This window comes from Dendrobates tinctorius, unplaced genomic scaffold (genome assembly GCF_039654945.1).
Source record: "Dendrobates tinctorius isolate UK_male_01 unplaced genomic scaffold, ASM3965494v1 ptg000374l, whole genome shotgun sequence".
Lineage (NCBI taxonomy): Eukaryota > Metazoa > Chordata > Amphibia > Anura > Dendrobatidae > Dendrobates > Dendrobates tinctorius.
The window spans coordinates 39,641-58,966 of NW_027362040.1; the positions used below are offsets into that span (position 1 = coordinate 39,641).

At 43.6% G+C, this 19,326-nt stretch overlaps 1 protein-coding gene across 2 annotated transcripts in view; it reads left to right on the forward strand.

Moving 5' to 3' along the window:
• The window catches only part of LOC141075830 (nuclear receptor subfamily 2 group F member 6-like), a 30,811-nt gene extending 14,673 nt beyond the window's left edge, over window positions 1–16,138 (forward strand). For both annotated transcript variants that reach the window (XM_073562975.1, XM_073562976.1), the window contains exons 2-3: window positions 12,104–12,631; window positions 12,799–16,138. In XM_073562975.1, coding sequence (XP_073419076.1) covers window positions 12,104–12,631; window positions 12,799–13,073 — 803 coding nt within the window. In that variant the 3' untranslated portion in view covers window positions 13,074–16,138. The remainder of the gene's footprint in view (window positions 1–12,103; window positions 12,632–12,798) is intronic.
• Window positions 16,139–19,326: the final 3,188 nt, after the last annotated feature.

Here is a 19,326-nt window from a genome sequence, read left to right on the forward strand (position 1 = left end):
TTCCGAGCCCTGCCGTGTGCCCAAACAGTGGTTTTCCCCCACATTGGTATCTGCGTACTCCGGAGAAAATGCAACATACAATTTGTTGTGCAATTTCTCCTGTTACCCTTGTGAAAGTTAAAAAAATAAATAAATAAAAAAAATTGATTCTAAAGGAAAATTTTTGTGTAGTAAAAAAAAAAAAAAAAAAAAGTTAAATGTTCTTTTTCCTTCCACATTACATTAATTCTTTTGAAGGACCCAAAGTTAATAAGCTTCTTGAATGTGGATTTGAGCACCTTGAGGGGTGCAGTTTTTATAAGTGATTTTTGGGTATTTTTAGGCCTCTTAAAGTAACTTCAAATATGATGTGGTCCCTAAAAAAAAAAAAAAAAAAAAATGGGTAATGTAAAATGTTAAATCTCTGATTTAAGGGCATAAAAATTAAAGGTTTGAAAATTGCAAAATTTTTAAAATTTTCGCCAAATTTCCGATTTTTTTTACACTCCACAGCTGTAACAGATGCCTCTTATGGATGCCATCCATCATCCATGTGCTTCCATATTTACTATGTATTAAAAAGGAAAAAAAACAGTTATTGCCTCTGCTGTTTCCCAGAGATAACGGAGTCTAAAGCCCCCGTCTCACATAGCGAGATCGCTGTTGCGTCACTGATTTTGTGACGCAACAGCGATCTCACTACGTGTGACACATAGCAGGTGACCAGGCCCCTGCTGCGATGTAGCTGATCGTGCTCGAATGTCCTGGGCCTTTTTTTGATTGCTGGTGTCCCGCTGGCCAGCATGCATCGCTGTGTTTGACAGGGACAACGACGAACGACCTCAATACTACAGGTCTGAGAGACAGGGTCCCAATGACTGTCGTATCGCTCCATATCGTTGCTGCGTCGCTGTTGAGATCTGACTGTTTGACATCGCACCAGCGATCCCTACAGGTCGCATCGTTATCGGGATCGCTGGTGCGTCGCCAAATGTGACGGTACCCTTAAACTCCCCTCTTTCACAGCTGCTTTTGAGAATGTAGCACATCCAGATATTGCTTTGTCGCCCACTCATCTGATTTGGTGTATATGATGCAGTCATGGTATCCTGATTAGACAATCCCATTTATTGTAAACCACTCAAAGTCAAAACCATGACGCCTGTACAAGGAGGCTAGGATTAGGTATATTGTGGTGGTTGTGACCTTGTGTGAGAAGGGCTAGGGACCTCTACTTTGCCCCTAGTATTGGCTCTTTTTCCTAGTTTCTTAGAAAGGAAGGAAACCCAAGGAACTGCTCATGGTTCTGCACCTGTCTATATTCTTGCGCCTTGTCGCCAATAAACCCTCTTTTGCCAAATGCACTATTACTATTCCACTTGTGTAGCAAATTAAAAAGACAATGCTGCAGTATTATACTGGCTCACATAAACTATTCCAGCCTACAGTTTGCTTGTACTAAAGTACTGCTCCTAGATTTCATTGGCCTCAGAGAGCCATTATAGTGGTTTGTTACCATAATCCTCTTAGGTCCATCAAAATCCTTCTGCCGTTTCTTTTTCACTGGTAATAATCCGCTCACAATGCAAAAGTTTTTGCCTGTGGCCCACTAATAAGGGCCTGTGTTTGGTGTCATTGATGTGTGGCATAATATAATGGAAACATGGGCTTGTTCATTTAGATCAGGATCGGCTACAAATGGACAGATGCAAACTAGGATTTCTTTCTGCTTACCAGAACAATTAAACAATGGATGTTTTACCCCTTTTAAATAATGCTATTAACTCAAGAGAAAAACATTTCCATTCACGTAGTCTTTCATGAGACGCCTGTCACACCTCCGTGGCATGCTTTACTTCATTATTTATCTTTGAAATAAAGGTCTGCTTTGATGCCACTTTAAGGGGAATATTAAAGATGCAGCAAATAAAGTTTACTGCACTAAGAAAAGTGGTGGGGTTTTATTTACCTCTGTGCTACAGCTTGCCTATTTTATTCAGTGAATCATTTTATTTGCAGAGTACAGAGATTTTGAAAACTGAAATATATTCATTTGTTAAAAGCCTGCATATGCTTACATTATACGAGCTAAATTTGCTGAAATTGGATGCCATATATTGGGAAGAGATATTAATTTTCTGATATCTATGTATCTACAGCAGGTGAAATAAGTATTGAACACATCCCCAGACTTCTAAGTAAATCTATTTCTAAAGGTGCTATTGATATGAAATTCTCTCCAGATGACGATAACAACCCATCCAGTCCACACAGGCAAATAAATCAAACCATAGATGTCCATACATTTAAGTTGTGTGATAATGAGAAATGACACACACAAAAATTATTGAACACTCTTCGGCTATGTTCACATGTTGCCTTTTTGATGCATTTTTTTTTCTCAGCAAAATCTGCTCTCTTGACCATAAGAAACTTGCTGCAAAAAAGCAGGTTTTGCTTAGTTTTTGTAGCGTTTTTTTATGCTTATTTGGTGCATTTTTTTCCTGCATTTTTGTCATGGTACATTTGTCTCTTGTGCATGCTGATAGTTTATTGCATAAAATATGATTTTATTTCATCAGGTTTTGGCACCAAAAATACATCAAAAACTGATACCTGCGTTTTTCTGCATTTTTTGCACCACCCATGGCTTTTATTGGGTGAAACATGCTGAAAGATAATTGTATACACTAAAAGGTTGAGACAAGAGCGCAATAGGGTCTTATCTGAGTACAACGTATAAATGAAAAGGTATTTATACTCACCTTTTCAAAGAAAAAGTAAAGCCTGTATAGTATGTCAGCCTGCTGCACGTCCAACGGTCCACAGCGGTGACCGCAACAAAGATTCTTAGGGATAAATTCTTGGACTTTAGGTGCGCTGCCAGATAAATTCCATAACCACACAAGGTTAAAAAGTTAACCCTTTAATCCCTACGCGTTTCGAAGCATAACACTTCTTCAGGGGTTGACACATCAAATGTGTCAACCCCTGAAGAAGTGTTATGCTTCGAAACGCGTAGGGATTAAAGGGTTAACTTTTTAACCTTGTGTGGTTATGGAATTTGTCTGGCAGCGCACTTAAAGTCCAAGAATTTATCCCTAAGAATACATGCTGAAAGATGTGACATGCTGCATTCTGCAACAACCAAGGTTTTGCATAAAATGCCGAGGACAAAAAAAGCAAGCTGTGTGCATGAGCTTTCTGAAATCTCATAGACTTTGCTGGTACCATAAAACCCAGGTGAAAATTTGCATAAAAAACTGAAAAAATGCAACGTGTGAACATAGCCTTGATGAATTTATTTAAAAGTTCGTACAAAAGCCTTTGTTGGTAATCACAGCTTCATGATGCCTCCTGTATGGAGAAACTAGTTACACGCATTGCTCAGGTATAATTTTCGGCCCATTTTTTCACACACACTCTTGTTCCATGGGCTCCTTCTATGAACTCTGAGCTTTAGTTTCTTCCATAAATTTTCTGTTGGATTCATGTCTGGTGATTGGCTGGGCCACTCTAGCTGCTTTATTTTCTTTCCCTGAAACCAACTTGAGTTTCTTTGGCTTTGTGTTTGCGGATCTTTGTCTTGCTGAATATCCACCCTCATTTCATCTTCCTTATCCTGATAGATGGCAGCAGGCTTTGAATGTCTTGGTGCATTTGTCTATTTATCCTTTCTTCAATTATATGAAGTTTGACTGTGCTGTATGCTGAAAAACAGCCCACACTATCATGCACTCTCCTCCAAACTTCAGTGATTGTATAGTGTTTTTAGCCTTCAAACATGGCTTATTTTATGGCATCCAAAGAGTTCAGTGGCGGTCTCATCTGACCAGACTGTTTTCTCCTAGTATTTTACAGGCTTGTCTAAATGTTGTTGAGCATGCTTTTTGTTCAGCAATGGAGTCTTGTGTAGGGAGCATGGATATAGGCCTTTCATGTTGAGTGCATTACGTAGTTTTCTTTGAAACAAATGTATCTAATTCCAGGTCTTTTGTAGTTCTCCACAGGTGGTCATTGGCTCTTGGACAACTCTTCTGATGGTTCTTTTCACGCTGTCTGAAATCTTGAGGGGAGCTCTTGGTCGTGGCCAGTTTATGGTGAAATTGTTCGCACTGGGACCTTCAGTAGTTTAGAAATTCTTCTGTAACCAATGCCATCAGTATGTTTTGCAACAATAAGGTTGTGAAGGTCTTGAGCCAGCTCACTGGTTTTACCCATTATGAGATGTTTTCGTGTGGCACCTTGGTAATGAGACACCTTTTTTATAGGCCATGAGTTAAACCAGCTGATATTATTTTTCATTAAATGGCAGGATTGCTTTCTAAATACTGATAGATTTTACCTGGTGTCACGACTTTTTCCCTGGATTCTTGCTCCCTTGGCTTCAAGTGTTCAATACTTTTTCCTTGGGTCATTTATCATTATTACATACAACTTAATTTATGGACATCTATGGTTTGATTTCTTTGCCTATGTAGATTGAATGGGTTGCTGCCGACCTCTGGTAAGAATGTCATGTCAAGAGAACCTTTACAAATAGTTACTTATAAAATTAGTGACTGGTTCAATACTTATTTCACCCACTGCATATACTAGACTAGAGAAAAAGTGATTTGAAAGATCCTTGTCTAGGGCACGCCTAAGTAGTTAGTTGCTACCACACACAGAGGTCAAAAATTACATTTTTTTGCTGGCATCTTTGGTGGCCCTTTTGTTTAGTAGGCCACTTCAATTACTTTGCAGTGGGCTTCCTAATCAGAAGAGGTTTGCCGTAAATACAGTCTAGTGAGAGGATGTTTACAGAACTTTAGCACTGTGGCCATTGACTACCGATATGGCCACTTGGGTCTGCAAATCTTTTTGTTCAACTCTCATATCCATTAGCAAAGTAGAACTTGACCTACAGTGGTGAAAAAAGTATTTTAGTTGGCCACCAATTGTGCAAGTTCCCCCACTTAAAAAGAGAGGCCTGTAATTGACATCATATGTAGACCACAACCATGAGAGTCAAAATGAGAAAACAAATCCAGAAAATCACCTTGTCTGATTTGGCAAGATATATTTTGCAAATTATGGTGGGAAATAAGTATTGGTCACCTGAAAACATGCAAGATTTCAGGCTCTCACAGACCTGTAACTTCTTTAAGAGGCTCCTCTGTCCACTCGTTAACTGTAGTAATCTCACCTGTTTGAACTTATCAGTATAAAAGACCTGTTCACAACCTCAAACAGTCACACTCCAAACTCCACTATGGTGAAGACCAAAGAGCTGTTGAAGGACACCAGAAACAAAATTGTAGCCATGCACCAGGCTGGGAAGACTGAATATGCAATAGGCAAGCAGCTTGGTGTGATGAAATTAACTGTGGGAGCAATAATTAGAAAATGGAAGACATACAAGACCACTGATAATCTCCCTCACTCTGGGGCTCCACGCAAACTCTCACCCCATGGGATCAAAATGATCACAATAACGGTGAGCAAAAATCCAAGAACCACACAGGGGGACCTAGTGAATGACCTGCATAGAGCTGGGACCTCCGTAACAAAGGCTACCATCAGTAACACTACACCGCCAGGGAATCAGATCCTGCAGTGCCAGACGTGTCCGCCTGCTTAAGCCAGTAAATGTCCGGGCCCGTCTGAAGTTTGCTAGAGAGCATTTGGATTATGCAGAAGAGTAATGGGAGAATGTCATATGATCTGATGAAACCAAATTAGAAATGTTTGATAGAAACAAAACTCATCTTGTTTGGAGGAGACAGAATGCTGAGTTGCATCCAAAGAACACCATACCTACTATGAAGAATGGGGGTGGCAACATCATGTTTTGGGGCTGTTTCTCTGCAAAGGGACCTGGACGACTGATTCATGTGCATGAAAGAATGAATGGGGCCATGTATCATGAGATTTTGAGTGCAAACCTCCTTCCATCAGCAAGGACATTGAAGGTGAAACGTGGATGGGTCTTTCAGCATAATAATGATCCCAAGCACACCACCAGGGCATGAAGGAGTGGCTTCGTAAGAAGCATATGAAGGTCCTGGAGTGGCCTAGCCAGTCTCCAGATCTCAACCCCATAGAAAACCTTTGGAGGGATTTGAAAGTCTGTGTTGCCCAGCGACAGGCCCAAATCATCATTGCTCTTGAGGAGATCTGCATGGAGGAATGGGCCAACATATCATCAACAGTGTGTGCCAACCTTGTGAAGACTTACAGAAAACGTTTGACCTCTGTCATTACCAGCAAAGGATATATAGCAGAATATTGAGATTAACTTTTGTTTATATCAGGATCCTGACAGCGCCGGCGTACAGCCTCCGCTGAGCAGGGACTCACCCGCACTGTAGGGACCCCTGGGGACAAGAACAGCCAAAAAGTACAGATGCACAGGACCTGAACGCTGAAGTTTAGCAAGCCGACACAGGACCTACGGTCATGTGACTGCAAGGGGTGGAGCTTAGCGTCCTGCTTTCAGAGAAAGTAGAAAACTCAGAGTCGGGCAAAACGGAGGTCATACACAGTACGAGCAAATGAGCTACAGGAGGGGTAAACAGACGGGAGGTCAGACAAAGCCAAAGGTCACACACAAGAGGGCGGCGCGGTACCAAAGGGACGAGCAGAGAGCAGTCGAGTCACAAGCAGAGAGTCATACACGAGAGAGCGGTGTGGTACAAGAGGGGCAGGCAGAACTCGTAACAGGGACAGAACCGGATCACAACCAAACAAGCAACAAGTTATCAGGCACAAGGCACACGTATACAAGAGGTCAACTAACTCAGCCGAGGGCAGGAGTATAACTGACACCGGACCTAGGTCCAGTGAACATTAAATAGCCGCCCTCTGCCAGAGAGAGGCAGAACAATTAACCCCCAGTCTGACCAGGACGGGCCAAAGCGAAACCCCGTCCTGGATCATGACAGTACCCTCCTCTCAATTTGGGGGCCACCGGACCCCCAGGCCTCTCAGGGTACTTGGCGTGAAAGGCTCGGACCAACCGATCCGCATGAACCAATCGAGCAGGAACCCACGAACGTTCTTCAGGACCGTAGCCTTTCCAATGTACCAGATATTGAAGGGCACGACGGACCAACCTGGAGTCGACAATTCGTTCCACCTCGTACTCCGACTGCCCGTCTACCAAAACAGGTGGTGGGGAAGCTGATGATCCCTCCCCACCGGACCTCACAGGTTTCAAAAGGGCCTTATGGAAAACATTTGGGATCCGCAGAGATGTCGGGAGATGCAACCGAAAAGCCACCGGGTTAACTGCTTCAGTAATTTCATAGGGACCTATAAACTTGGGTCCAAGCTTAGCAGAGGGTACCTTGAGCCTTATGTTATTGGTGGACAACCATACCTTATCCCCAATCTGAAACACCGGTCCCCCGGATCGTTTTTTGTCCGCAAAAAATTTAAATTTGTCCTGGGCCTTCATAATGTTACTCTGGACCTCCCGCCATACCTCCCCCAACCGCTGGATCGTCTCATCCGCCCCAGGACACCCAGAATTCAAATGGGAAAATTCTCCAAAATGAGGATGAAACCCATAATTGCAAAAAAAAGATGTACCCGTAGACTGGTTAATGCGGTTGTTAAATGCAAACTCGGCCAACGGTAACACAGAGCACCAATCATCCTGTCGGGCTGAGGTCAAGCAACGCAGAATTTGCTCCAGAGACTGATTGGTCCGCTCAGTCTGCCCATTAGTCTCTGGATGGTAAGCAGATGAAAAGGACAGACCAATACCCAACCTCTTACAAAAAGCTCTCCAAAATCTGGAAACAAATTGCACTCCCCTATCAGACACCACATTCAAGGGTACCCCATGCAACCGCACCACATACTCAACAAACAATCTGGACAATGTTTCTGCATTAGGTAGAGCTGCCAAAGGTACAAAATGTGCCTGCTTACTAAACCTGGCCACCACAACCCAAACGACGGTATTACCCTTGGAGGGGGGAAAGTTGTGATGAAATCCATGGACAGATGAGTCCATGGTCTCTCAGGAATTGGCAGTGGTACCAATTCCCCGGCCGGCCGGTTATGGGGGGTTTTTGCACGGGCACAAACATCACATGCAGACACATATTCCCCAACATCAGAGGCTAAAGAAGACCACCAGAACACTCAAGCAATGGCCTTCCGGGTGGCCGAGATCCCTGGATGTCCACCCAGAACTGAGTCATGGAACTCCCGGAGGACCTTGAGACGAAACTGAGCTGGCACAAAAAGTTTATCCACTGGCTTAGCCGGAGGTGCAAGAGACTGGGCTTCCCGAATCTCCCGTTCCAACATATTAGAAATACCTGCCACCACCACCCCAGGCTGAAGAATGGAGGATGGAGGTTCCGGGGGGACACCGGATCTAGACTGCGTGACTGACAAGGGGTCCGCTCTGACATTTTTGGATCCTGGTCAAAAAGTGATCGAGAAGTTGAATCGGGAAAAAAGTGACCATCTAGCCTGTCTGGGAGTCAACCTTTTAGCTGACTCAATGTAAGCTAGGTTTTTGTGGTCCGTAATTACGGTTATAGGATGGACAGCCCCCTCCAAAAAATGCCTCCATTCTTCAAAGGCCAATTTTACGGCCAGAAGTTCTCGATTCCCCACATCATAGTTTCTCTCCGCAGGGGAGAATTTCTTTGAGAAAAAGGCGCAAGGTCTTAAATTGGTCAAAGTGGCGGGTCCCTGGGACAATACCGCCCCCACCCCCACCTCTGAGGCATCTACCTCAACAATAAATGGTTCAGACTGGTCCGGTTGAATAAGAACCGGGGCAGACATGAAACATTTTTTCAAAAACTGAAATGCCGCTACCGCTGCGGTTGACCAATTCTTGATATCGGCCCCCTTTTGAGTCATGTCTGTGAGGGGTTTAACCACCTGTGAGAACCCCTTTATAAATTTACGATAATAATTGGCGAATCCTAGGAAACGCTGCAGAGCCTTCAAATCACAAGGTTGAACCCACTCAACAATGGCCTGCACCTTATTAGGATCCATGCGATACCCTTCAGCAGACATGATGAACCCCAGAAAAGACAGTTCCTGAACAAAAAATAAACATTTTTCAAGTTTAGCAAAGAGACAGTTCTCCCGGAGCCTTTGGAGAACTGCCCGAACATGACCAATGTGAGCCTGTTTATCAGGAGAGTAGATCAATATGTCATCCAAATATACCACCAAAAAATGTCCAATAAAATCAGAACACGTGATTTATGAAATTTTGGAAGACTGCTGGAGCATTGGTCAGGCTGAAAGGCATGACCTTATTTTCAAACAACCCTTCAGTAGTGAGAAAAGCAGTTTTCCACTCATCTCCGTCCCAGACTCGGATAAGGTTATACGCTCCCCGTAGATCTAATTTCGAAAACCACTTAGCTCCGGACAACTGGTTGTATAAATCAGGAATAAGTGGAAGGGGATACGTATTCCTTACAGTTATCTTATTTAACTCACGAAAATTGAGGCACGGGCGTAAACCATAGTCTTTTTTTCTTTACAAAAAGAACCCAGCCGCCACGGGAGAAACAAGGACGAATGTGTCCCTTACGGAGAATCTCGGAAATATATTCCTTCATCGCAGCCCGTTCTGGACCCGAAAGGTTATTCAAGCGGGCTTTGTGCAATTTAGCATCTGGAACTAGGTCAAATGGGCGGTGTAAAACCTCAGCCTCTTTTTCGGAGAAAACGTCCGTATAGTCTTTCAGGCACTCCGGAATACCTTCCAGACCCACGGACGACACAGACACAGTAACAAGACATTTTTCAGAACAATAGGGACACCATTTAACAATGTCTCGAGATTCCCAATTAATCACAGGATTATGCAATTGTAACCAGAGGTACCCCAACACCAGTCCCGCAGGCAGGTTGTCCATCACAAAACATGAAATATGTTCCTGGTGCAAGGAACTCACTTTAAGGAGAAACTCTTCAGTACGAAACATAACGTCATTCTTAACCAGTGGTGTTTTGTCAATGGCAACAATGTGAATAGGAGTCTCCAACCTAACTGTCCCTAACTTACACCTGGACACTACGTCAGAGTCAATAAAGTTCAATGACTATCCGCAATCCACGAAGGCAGAAGTGGATGTAAAGTCACTCCCACAACAAAGTTCCACTTGCAACAACATTTTAGAGAAGGCAGAAAAGGGTACCTGAGAGCCTGGGTCACCTCCACGACAATCACCCGGGCTCAGTCGCTTGTTGGTTAGTGGACGGGAGGGGCAATCCTTTTTCCAATGTCCAGAATCGCCACAGTGAAAACAGCATTTTCCTACGTGCCGTTGTCTCCTTTCATTCTCTTTGAGGTCAATGGTTCCCATCTCTGTGATTTCCAATGTAGGACTGGCTCCCCTTCCTTGGGAGAATAACGGTGTCCTAATTTGCATCACTCCCCTCGCCCGTAGCCTGCGATCCATTCGGACGGCCTGTGTCATAGCCTCCTCCAGGGAATCAGGCGGCGCGTGGAGAGCCAAGGCATCTTTCAGATGTTCATACAGGCCTCTGCGGAACAAACCCCGGAGGGCGGCATCATTCCAGCAGACCTCTGCCGCCCAGTGTCTAAACTCTGAGCAAAACCACTCAGCTGAGTGCTTCCCCTGGCACACACTCATCACCATGTCCTCAGCCATACACATCCGATCAGGCCTCATCATAAATATGCCCCAGGGCCTCAAAAAATGCATCCACAGTCATGCGCTCAGGGGCTGTGGTCGGAAGGGAGAAAGCCCAAGCTTGGGGGGCTCCCCTTAACAGAGACATAATGACCCCCACTCTCTGACTTTCATCCCCCAGAAGAGTGTGGTCTTATTAAGAAAAAAAAAAAGCTTACAGCCCTCTTTGAAAACTCTGAATTCTTTTTTATCTCCAGAAAAGACATCCGGTAACTTAACCGGAGACTCAGGGGAAAATTATGTAACATCCCGAGCCCCAGATAAAAAAGCCCCCTGCACAGTGTCAGCGATCAGCTGCTGAGACTGAGCTAGGACTCATTGTTCTCCAAGGAGTTTGAAACATCTGAATCAGGTGCTTACCTGCTCAGAAAGAGCATGAATAAGATCTATCACACACACAGGGGAAGGGGAGCAGAGGAAAAAAAAAATTAGTATTGGTCAGTTATAATATCAGGATCCTGACAGCGCCGGCGTACAGCCTCCGCTGAGCAGGGACTCACCCGCACTGTAGGGACCCTTGGGGGCAAGAACAGCCAGAAAGTACAGATGCACAGGACCTGAACGCTGAAGTTTAGCAAGCCGGCACAGGACCTACGGTCATGTGACTGCAAGGGGGCGGGGCTTAGCATCCTGCTTTCAGAGAAGGTAGAAAACGCAGTCGGGCAAAACGGAGGTCATACACAGTACGAGCAAACGAGGTACAGGAGGGGTAAACAGTCGGAAGGTCAGACAAAGCCAAAGGGCATACACAAGAGGGCGGTGCGGTACCAAAGGGACGAGCAGAGAGCAGTCGAGTCACAAGCAGAGGGTCATACAAGAGAGAGCGGTGCGGTACAAGAGGGGCAGGCAGAACTCGCAACAGGGACAGAACCGGATCACAACCAAACGAGCAACAAGTTATTAGGCACAAGGCACACGTATACAAGAGGTCAACTAACTCAGCCGAGGGCAGGAGTATAACTGACACCAGACCTAGATCCAGTGAGCATTAAGTAGCCGCCCTCTGCCAGAGAGAGGCAGAACAATTATCCCCCAGTCTGACCAGGATGGGCCAAAGCGAAACCCTGTCCTGGATCATGACTGTTTATGACCAAATACTTATTTTCCACCATAATTTGCAAAATAAATCTTGCCAAATCAGACAAGGTGATTTTCTGGATTTGTTTTCTCATTTTGACTCTCATAGTTGTGGTCTACCTATGATGTCAATTACAGGAATCTCTCATCTTGGGAGAACTTGCACAATTGGTGGCTGACTAAATGCTTCTTTTCCCCACTGTATATAGTGGTAGCTGCATGTGGTAAAACCAATTGAGGTAAGTTTGCACCCACACAGTAATGCAGTTTCATTATGAAGCCAAATTTTTAAGTAAGATTAATTTACTAATTTTGCTGAATTTCTCAAATATATTCCTTTATCTTTTTGTTTATAGCTGTTCAGCGGGGTCGGATCCCTCCTGCTCACTCCAGTGCGAGCCCCACTACAGCACCTGGTGCTTCTGAATATTTTAATGGACAGCCAGTTTCTGAACTCATCTCTCAGCTTCTTCGCGCAGAGCCTTACCCAGCATCACGTTATGGTTCACAGTACGCTCAGCAGGGCAGTGTTATGGGCATTGACAACATCTGTGAGTTGGCTGCCAGGCTACTTTTTAGCACAGTGGAGTGGTCCCGGAACATCCCCTACTTTCCAGAGCTTGCCATGGCAGACCAAGTTTCCCTGCTGAGATTGAGTTGGAGTGAACTTTTTGTGCTAAATGCAGCACAGTCAGCCCTTCCACTACACATGGCTCCTCTGTTGGCTGCTGCTGGATTTCATGCTTCCCCTATGTCTGCTGACAGGGTGGTCTCCTTTATGGACCAGATACGTGTTTTTCAGGACCAGGTAGAAAAGCTAAATCGTCTCCAAGTGGACTCTGCGGAGTATGCTTGTCTAAAAGCCATTGCACTCTTCACTTCTGGTAAGCTAGTTCTTATTAGAATTCACATCTCCAAAATGTGTACCTATGTTATGCATTGCCTTACCACGCTTTCTTATTTCTGCTAACTTGATTTCTTTTTGTTGATTATCTTTTTGCCTTTTGTTTTAATTTGTTTTAAACTTTTTTTTTTTTTTCGTTTACTTCAGATGCTTGTGGTCTTACCGATACAGCTCATGTGGAGAGCTTACAAGAAAAAGCCCAGGTGGCCCTCACAGAGTATGTCCGTGCACAGTACCCATCTCAACCTCAACGTTTTGGAAGGCTGCTCCTTCGCTTGCCTGCCCTCAGAGCTGTGCCTGCATCCCTCATTTCCCAGCTGTTTTTCATGAGGCTGGTTGGCAAAACTCCCATAGAGACACTTATTCGGGACATGCTTCTGTCTGGAAGTAGTTTCAATTGGCCTTACACACCAGGGCAGTAGCAGCAGCTGGCCAATGGATGCTTAAGTACATTAGTACAGCGTACTACACCTGAGCCTTTTCTGCAGATGACCAAGGCACTTCCAAAAATAATGGAGAAAGGAGAAATGGTTTTACACTCCCCCCCCCCCCCCCCCCCCCCAGGGATATTTCTAATGTCTAGGCTGTGGTTGTTTTGATAAAAACACTAAATATGCCTCTAGAAATTGTACATGGCACTCTAGGACATACTCACAGCTGACAAATGAGCTAACCAACGCGTTTTACTTGATGTTAAGTATGTATAGCTCAGTCTACATCCTCTCTACCTCCTGAATGTCTACGTTTATTATCCAAGAAGAAGTTGGCACCAAGTATACAAAAAACCTGCCACCTTTAAGCGTTGATCAAAGGCAGCTCATTGGAATGCCACTGAGAATACTAAGGACCCTGCCATTTTAAGGGCAGGACTCTGTGATGCTGACATAATGTGTTGGAAGATATGTAGAATTTTTCCTTTACTGTATGCGTTGTTGCAGCAACAGTTACATATTTTTTTAGATCCTTTCCTAATTTTCTTTACTTTTCATGTCATAGTATGTGATTAACCAATCAGCAGTGCAGGCAAAAACTGCAGGTAAATTAACACTTTTACAATGAGTGAATTATGCCTTTATAATAGTACATTGTATGTTGTGTAAGATTGAAATTTTTTTTTTCTTTTCATTTTCTGAAAAGTATGAAAAAACCCCTCTTTTTTTTAACTAATCCATCTGTTCTTTATATGATGTTTTCGGGTTCTGGATGGACTAAGAGCATAGTCTAGCAGGAAGTACCATCTATGTAATAGGTTTTAAATGTTATTTTGTGTTAAGAAATGGCGAATGGTAGGGTAAAATTTGATATGTACAGTTTTGGTTCTGTTAATATCTGATACATCCATTTGTTAATTGCCACGTTAATCAAAGGGGTTTCCCTCCTTATGAAGCTATAGGATAACCATAATTGATCATGGCTGTCCTGCCTCAGGACCACTCTGTAATTACTTCAAAAAAGGGCAACAATGCTTAAAAACATGGGTTTTCTGCAGGTTTCATTTACATGGCCTGGATAGTTGCAGACATTCTGCAGCATGCGAATCTTTTCTTCCTTTGGTATCCTGCAGTTTGGTAAGCCAGAGATAAGGGGAGTGCATTTTGTGTTCTTGTACTTCTATTCTTGACTGAAGTACCTAACTTAGAGACTCACAAGAGGCGCCGAGGAAGGAGTGCGAAAGTAGACAGCGGACTGGGGTAGTGCAAATCTTATTGTTAATCTGTAACAACCCATTTCTTTTTTGTGCTCCCCGAGCTGTCCTTTTTCTAGTGTGATCTAAACACTTGACATGCTTTCTAGACTGCTTCCAAACGTTATTGAGGCAGATTTACTAAGATAAATCCACCAGTTTGAGGCAAAACTGGTTTAGGTGTTAGGGTAGCATGGTGGCTCAGTGGTTAGCAGTGTTGCTTTACCGCAGTTGGCTCCTGGGTTTAAATGCCACCAGTTTGTATGTTCTCCCAGTGTTTGTGTGAGTTTACTCTGGGTGCTCCGGTTTCCTCCCACACGTCAGACATACTGAATTTAGACTGTGAGCCCCAATGGGGACAGTGATGATCATATCTATAAAGCCCTGTGGAAAGTAATTGTGCTATATAAGTAAGCATAATAAATACATCTGGTGAACAGGTGTGGCTTAGCATTAAGGAATGACATGGTGTCCGGCAGAAATATGCCATAATATTGATGCAAACTACGCAAACCATTTGGTAATTTAAAGATGCACAAAAGCGTTCAATTGTATGGTCCTGCATGAGCCACCATGATAAATGCATTTTCAGACCGTCTGCTCTGTTTAACCTGTATATGTTAGACGGGAATAGAAATTCTTACATAAGCAGGCTAGCTGTGTACACAGTGAAAGCACAAGGCTGGTCTGAAACTCAAGAAATTGGGCCCGATTCATTGCTGCCTTTTTGCCACTTTAGTTTTCTGATGTTACGTCAGTGCAGCTTTGTCAGATGTTTTAGACCGAATCATGACATGCACCTTGCTAAATTTGGCACAACTCTACTCCAACTCCCTCTGAAAAAATGTCATGTATGCTGGCTATGTCACATTTTTTGTTACATTTTGGGTAAAGTGATACTTACTGCTAACAGGATGCAAACACTAAAGACAGAAAAAAAGACATAACTTTTGCACAAAGCCAGAAAGACTTGCATGCACCATTTTGAAGAATTTGGTGCAAAAAACATCAGCAAAAACTGCAAATCTAAGAGCAAAAGTGATGTAAACAAAACTGCAAATGATGAATCGAGCCCATTGTGTACATAGTACTTTATCGCACACTGATAATCTGGCAAAAGTCAAGTAAGTTTTGCTTCTACTAATGTGGCTCAGTAATAACGTGCATTTAAAGTGTGCTACAATTGTTTTCTTGATGACTCATAAAAGGGCCCAGAGGGTAGTAGTATGTAATTATCGGAAACCTCACATTGTAAAAATGTGGTCACGTCACTTACATGGTTATAGATGCTAAAAAAAGGTAATAAGAAAAACAAGCTGCTACCAAAACCAAAAATATGGTAAATGGACCCTAAAGAACAACTGGTGGCTTTCTTTTTTTTAATATTTTTCTGCCATATGCTTGTAATGGTACTTCTCTTCCTCTCTGTCCAAAATTACCACTATTCCTTGTTTTAATTGCTTTGAAACGTTTCATTTTTTTTTTCATTCATTTACAACCATTTACCTTGTATACTTTGAAAACTCTTCCATCTTGGGTATTCTTCTTCTGCTGAACCATTGAGTTGGCCATTTGTCACCAAAGATCCAGATTTCAAATTAATAAATGTTTTTGTTCACTGCTGTCTTGATAAGCAAAAAGGTTATTGTAATTGTGCAATGACTATGTTCAATGTGTGTTCCTATTATTAGATATGTGTATGAACATTCTGCTAATGCCAAAAATGGGTGGAAAGAAATTTTGCCAAAGAAGGAATGTCAGATTGAAAAGGATTAATAATAAAAGTACAACGTGTGAAAAGTATTTTTCCCCCTTCTTTGTACATAATGACATGGCATCAATACTTTTCTTAAGGCATGATGTAGCAGGGGGACGTTGCACAAAAGAGAGGTAAAATCCAACCTGTCCAGAAGACTATTCCTGTGAGAAGACCACCCATTTATTTAGACCTGATTTTTCCATGATGGGTTTTCAGTTCTTTCAGTACTTTGCAGTGAGTGGGGGTATAACCCCACTGGTTAGCGGTGCTTTGACACCAGAGCAGTCATATTACACCACTTACTGCGCTTTTTTTTTTACTAATACATTCTGATCAGTTCCTGCAATCTGATGTTTGGGAAAGGTCATATAATCTGACCGAAGTTTACACTGTTTCAAATTGCAAGGTATAGTTTTTTCTTCTTACCATGTATGCAAAGTACTGACTCTCTGCCGAACGCCCCTGTGTTCTCTGTGACAGCGCCGCCGTCGGACTACTCTGGCTGCAGCTCATCTCTCTGAAATCAAAAGGATCCTTATTTTTCCTTACAATCTTCTGTTGGGGCTCTATCCACTGTTGGACCATCTCAATGGTGGTTTGTACCAGATAGTTTTTCTACTCTTCCTTAAGAATCAGCTATTCATGCTTGAACCAATTATTTGGTGGGCTTGTATTGACATGTGGTGTGTTCCAGACTCCCTATAGATAAAATGTCATCAAAGATCACAGCTCTTATGTAGGTGAGCTCTTGACTGGACAGTGGTGTACCGCATAAAGAATTAAATAGGAAATAATGCAGATTTCACGTTTCACATACACTAGATGTCAGAAGCATCGGTTACTCTAACGTTTAGTGCAACAAAAAAAAAAGTATAAACTACATTGTTAGGTCAAGATAGAAATGGTTTGTTTTGTTTTAATGGGGTTGTCCGGTTCAAAATAATGATTGTAGTCACTCTGTGGCACTGAAGACTTATGATTCCCAGCAGCGCGCATGCACTGTGTGCTGCGGGGATTTGCCGTTTTCTGAACAGGGACTGGAGGGTATGTATGAGTAAGGCCGGTTTCACATTTGCGTTAAAGGCCGCAGCGTCGGCCTGCGCATGGCTGCCGCTAAGCCCCGCCCCCTGCCATGCCGCCTCCGGGCGCATGACGCTGCATGCGTCCCCTATCTTTATCACTGAGGACGCAGGCCGTGCGCAGTATGCGTTTGGCGGCGCCTACGTCCTTTTGACGGTGCGTCGAGCGCAACCAAATTGCAACAGGTTGCGTTTGGCGCTGGTCGGCGCACCGTCAAAAGGACGCAGGCGCCGCTAAAACGCATACTGCGCACGGCCTGCATCCTCAGTGATAAAGATAGGGGACGCATGCAGCGTCATGCGCCCAGAGGCGGAGCTACCCGCGGAAGCGGCGCTTAGCGGCGGCCGTGCGCAGGCCCACGCTGTGGCCTTTAACGCAAATGTGAAACTAGCCTAAGTCCACGTTCAGCACTTGTCAGTATTTTACACCAATGTTTGTAAGCCAAAACCAGGAATGGAGGAAAAGTATAATAGAAACACATCACCATTTCTTCATTTTTCACCTACTCCTGGTTTTGGCTTACCAGTACTGAGGTAAAATACTGACCAAATACTGAACATGTGACTGTGGCCATATACATAGTCCTGGCCAGAGCACACAGCCTCGCTCCATACAATTGTACAATCACATCTATGATGTATTAAGAGAAGTATAGAATCTAGATCACGAGAAGTAATTATCCCCCCACTACTCATCCTATTGCAGCCAAAACTACTGACAGGTTCTCTTTAATAGCTGTCTACACCTATCTGAAGGACTGTCACAGTGTAGAGGGATCATCCTTAGTCTCATTTGCACATGGAAACATGAGAAGATACAGATTAGATATTAGAAAAAAAACTATTTGACAGTGAGGGTGATCAGTGGGTGCAACAGGCTGCCACAAGAGATGGTAAGTTCTCCTTCAGTGGAAGTCTTCAAGGAGAAGAGTCTGGACAGACATCTGTCTCAGATGGTTTAGTGAATCCTGCATTGAATAGGGGGTTGGACACGATGACCCTGGAGGTGCCTTCCAACTCTTTTATGAAAAACACAGAACATGTACTTGAACCCTAAACATAACTGTCATTGTACTCCTTTTCTTACTACACTGGTAAAATGAGTGAGACAGATTTTCACCCTCACAGGTTTTATCTGCAGCCTATAGCTGACAGGAGAGGAGAATGAATTTGTTGCACTGAGACAAACTGACAGTGCTCCTTCTAGTACCAATACACATTAGAGCTTCAACAAATTGTCTTAACCTACCAATTTTGCTAGCTAATGCATAATGGGTTACCTCTTGCTCCATATTGGGGAAGAAAGACTGGACTTGTTCATTTTGAACACGCATGATCCTCACCTTCTGAAGGACCCATGACAATTGCTTAATCCCATTATGGGCATGTTTCCACGGTCCAGAAACATTCAGTATTTGCTGCGGATTGAACGCTGCATCCTGATGTTCCTGCATAGTGGAGGGGATTTTATAAAATCCCGGCTCCACTATGCGTCTGAATACATGGGTGACACACCCGGTAAACCGGACATGCGGCGTGTCTTTTTAGACCGCATCATGTCGGTTTACCTTGCGGAGAAGCTTAGTCTCTGCAAGGTAAACTGACTACTCTATGGCTACGCTGCGGCGATTCCGGATGTGTTCAATGAGCACATCTGGAATCACCTAGTGTACAGGAGCGGGCGGGGCTTTGGGTGGAGCGGGGTTTCCGCTCCGTCCAAAGCATAGGGAATAGGGTACGTTTCCAAGTACCGTAACACTTTGAAAACACAAGCTCTGTTTTAGCTGTATGCTGGCAAACTAGGAGAGAACTGAGCAAAATAGAAATCAACCAAAAAAATAATACAAATCAAGTACATTTTATTAGACTATCACATAAAAACTATCAGGCAAACAATACATATTAAACATTAAGAAAGCTATGGAGCAGACGTAGGTAAGTGTCACGTACCCACTTCTCAGCATGTGACTTGGGGTTGTGCCTGCAAGGGTTAATTTATCTCCACTCAGTCCAACATTCAACCTCTGTTCTATGCTGCAATGGGAGCATAAGACCCCCACCCCGGACACAGACCACACACCCCGCTCATACACACTGCCACCACTCACCGAACACATGGGCGATGAGTCCCAGAAGTACTACTACTGTCTGCC